The 3,518-nt window shown below is 39.9% G+C and overlaps 1 protein-coding gene across 1 annotated transcript in view; it reads left to right on the top strand.

Annotated features, from left to right (window-relative positions):
- LOC118324765 overlaps window positions 1–994 on the top strand; it is a gene marked incomplete in the record, with an annotated part of 5,786 nt that extends 4,792 nt beyond the window's left edge. Inside the window, 2 exon segments of the mRNA XM_035657227.1 lie at window positions 329–398; window positions 836–994. Of these exon segments, the coding sequence (XP_035513120.1) occupies window positions 329–398; window positions 836–994 (229 nt within the window).
- Window positions 995–3,518: the final 2,524 nt, after the last annotated feature.

The following is a 3,518-nucleotide window of genomic DNA, read 5'->3' as shown; positions in this document are numbered from 1 at the left end:
TTCCCCCACAGATCCCATCAGTGCCAACAGTGTCACAGGAGCCTCAGCCACTCTTACAGCAGTGAGTATCTCTGAGAGCCGCTGGATGACGATTTAATTCATCAACTGATCTGTTTACGTCTGTTTTTACGTTCTTCCCCGTTCACTTTCACCGATAACACGATCAGATCTGCAGCCACAGCTCAACCACCTCCAGTTATTCTTCCTTTGTTTGCCTTTTTTCGCTCTTAAGCTCTTCAGACTTTTATCGGTTTTTCCGGTTGTCATGGCGCCGGCTGTGCTCAGAGCTGTGTGTGTGTGAGTGAGATTGTTCTGCTGCTCTCTGTAGGAATGTGAAGGAGCACGCGGAGATGACCGGTGAGGCCAAACCAGCTCAGCTCACACAGGAGCCAGTCGCAGTAAGATATACCAACACATTCGCCTTCTTTAAGGTGTTCAGTTGTTTCTCCTGTTTTTTTATTTGACCTTTTTCACAGCAGCCATTTTGACATGAAATACAGGGTAAACACAATAGTTACTAATGATACTAATTAATGTTCCATTTAGTGCAGCAGAGTGTTTCCAGAGCAACAACATCAGCTCGGACTCTGACTAACCTGAACCGTAACTAAAGTTTGAGTAGCTGCGCTCTCTTCACGAGCATTAATGTTAACCAGTATGAAAGGACACCTGTGGCTTCCTGTGGAGTCTACACGAGCGTTCTTGTTGCTCTCAGAAATAGATTTAGATGTGGAGGTGCTGCTGAGACGAGAGGATAGTTTAGCACCAGAGATCAGTGAGCGTTTGCAGACGTTACTGTCCCTCACTGACTCCACCTTGTGCTCTGACCGACCAGGAGTCCAAGAAGCTGAGCTACGCCGCCATCTGCCAGAGAGCGCCGTCCAGCGAGCCGGTGCCGCCGCCGCCGCCGCTGCCCACCGACCACGCCTCTCCGGAGCCAGAGCTCACCCTGACCTACCCGGGCCAATCCGAACCGGCTGTGTTGCCGCGGTGATCATATTAGGTGGAGAACAAGAGACACACGGGAACTTTTTTTTTTTGTTTTTTTGTCCTGTGTTATATAAGCTGAAAATGTATTATTGTACCGTCCCCCTTTTACACAAAGTAATCCACGAGTCATTCACACTGCAGGAAGATTGAATTAAACGCCAACCGAGCCTTTAAATCAACTTCATTTAGGTCTGGATCTTAAAATACTGCTGACGTTTACTGACGTGTGTACTGGATGGGGTTAGGGGGTCTGACTGCTGGCTGGTTCAGGAAGGGCTGGTGTTGGTCGGGGGTCGCTAACCACTCAGGATGTTACAGACAACTTCTCAGTTTTTAGAGCGGAAAGAAAGTAAAAGTTTTCCCGCTACTTTACGTTAGTTTTATTTCTTGGTTTGTAGTTCGGATCAGTTTATCGAGAGCCAGGTTCCATTTTGATTTAGTCTTGTTTTTTTCCGATCGCACTGGCGCTTCTTTTCCTTCCGTTTGTGTGTGTGTTGTTTTCTCGCTGTACAGGATGTCCCGCTATGATATTTTCCCCCCATACATCTGTGTTATTCTTTAGTCTACAGGGCGGCTGTGGGCACACATGATGCATTTTCTCTAAATATGAAGTCTCCCAGTTTCCACTTTCACTTTCACAACCCCTGAAGAGCACTGGATATCAGTGCTTCATCTCTGCATGATTTTTTTATTTAATTTAGAATTTAATTTAAGTGATTTTTATTTATGTTAGACAGGGTTGCTTTTGTGTGTTAGAGCTGTAGTCTCCCCCGTGTAGAGAGAAGAGCTCGGTGTAACAGGGAGGCTCACTTTGTCCGACAGCGTCTCAGCTCGAACTGTGTTTGAGATTTTGAATTTGATTGTGAGTCCGATGCTCTCGTGTTTAAAATAGACAATTTTTAAATGTAAAAACAGTTGTCCTGGGGAGAGAGCAGGCATGGTTGTGGCACATGTTACTTTGTCTGTACAGATGTACATATTACTGAACGAATATTAAAGAAGTGCCTTTGAAGTTAAAAGTGTTGGTTTGTTATGTGTTTGTATGTCTCGATGCACTCATACGTTGCATAAAAGTGTGAATATATTGTCTTTACTGTGAGTTTCTGCCGCACTGTCAACCCTGTGACGTTCACGCCCTCGGCTGTAGTTCTCCCTCACAGCCAGCAGATGGCAGGTGAGTCCCATTAAACCTGTCGTTACTCCATTAGGAGGCCCCGCCACTTGTTTACAACGAGGATGATTTGATTCCTGGAAGGTTATAGGTCTAATGAATGTGAAGAATAATACTAATGAAATACACTGTATTAGAAGGACAAATTGATGCTCACTTATGTGTGGCTGCCACATTAAGGCTTGTTCAGTCATACGGGACTTAATTAAAGGCTTCTTGACCTTTAATATTAATCACATTATTCTGTTGAGGTTTAGTTTCCACATGTAGATGTTGAATAAAGACTGACCACATTAGAGGGAAATGACCAGAGCAGCGGAGAAGACAGGCAATCTGTGAGATAGAGGAACGTCACTGGCCAAACATTGCTTAATTAAGTACGACCGCGGAGACGGCGTTTGGCTTGAATAACAAAGATAAATCTGCTGTTTCTACGACTGAAAATGGGTCACAAGCTACGTTTTCTGTCAAAATCTACTAAATATCTGCCTCACCACACAGAGAGATTCAAGGTTTCTTTAATTATGCATCATTAGGTTGTGTTTAAGCCAAATCAGAAGGACTTCAGTGAGATTGTGCTCTGAAAAAACCCATAAATGATGGTAAAAATGTAGGAAAGTCATGGCTGAGAAACAGGGAATCATTCAGGTGCTGATGAAGACCATAGACTGTGGGTGAAAGCTTCAGAAAATGTCCAGTAAGTGACCATAAGTGCTGTTTCAAACAACTACTTAATGTTTTTAACTCCTGATTTAAACTGTTACACCACAATACTAAGCCCAGTTGGGTAGTAACTCATTAGTTACAATATTACTTTCCCCAGTAACTAGTAATGTAACTAATTACTAATAAAATTCAGTAATAATATTACAGTTACCCCCCCCCCCAAAATAATAATAATTATTTACTAGCAATCCCACACCCTTGGATTATTTTGTGTAATTCACATTACTTTGATTTTAACAAAGTTTTTTTTAATCGCCTTAAATCTGAATTTTGGAGAGAATAAAGAAAAGTTATATAACTACTGGTGTATCTAATCACTGTTGGCAAAGTATAATATGTAAAGTAATATTATTGCTTTTGAAAAAATTTGTATTTAAAACATAATTAAGTTTTATTTGTGTTTTATTATTATTTTATTTTAGTATATTATCTCATATATTATAATAAACTTTAATAGTATTCTACATATTTTCTATATATATATATGAATTAAATAAAAAACAGAATTAAGTTTTATTTGTGTTTTATTATTATTATTATTAATAATAAATTAAATTAATAATTAATAAATTAATAAAATTATTAATTTAATAAATAATCATTAATATTAATTCAGTATATTATCTCATAT

This window comes from Morone saxatilis, unplaced genomic scaffold, assembly GCF_004916995.1.
Source record: "Morone saxatilis isolate NCDOM2014 unplaced genomic scaffold, NCSU_SB_2.0 Contig0, whole genome shotgun sequence".
Classification (NCBI taxonomy): domain Eukaryota; kingdom Metazoa; phylum Chordata; class Actinopteri; family Moronidae; genus Morone; species Morone saxatilis.
The sequence above is the reverse complement of the archived record's forward strand: the minus strand, read 5'-3'. Positions and strand labels throughout refer to the sequence as shown.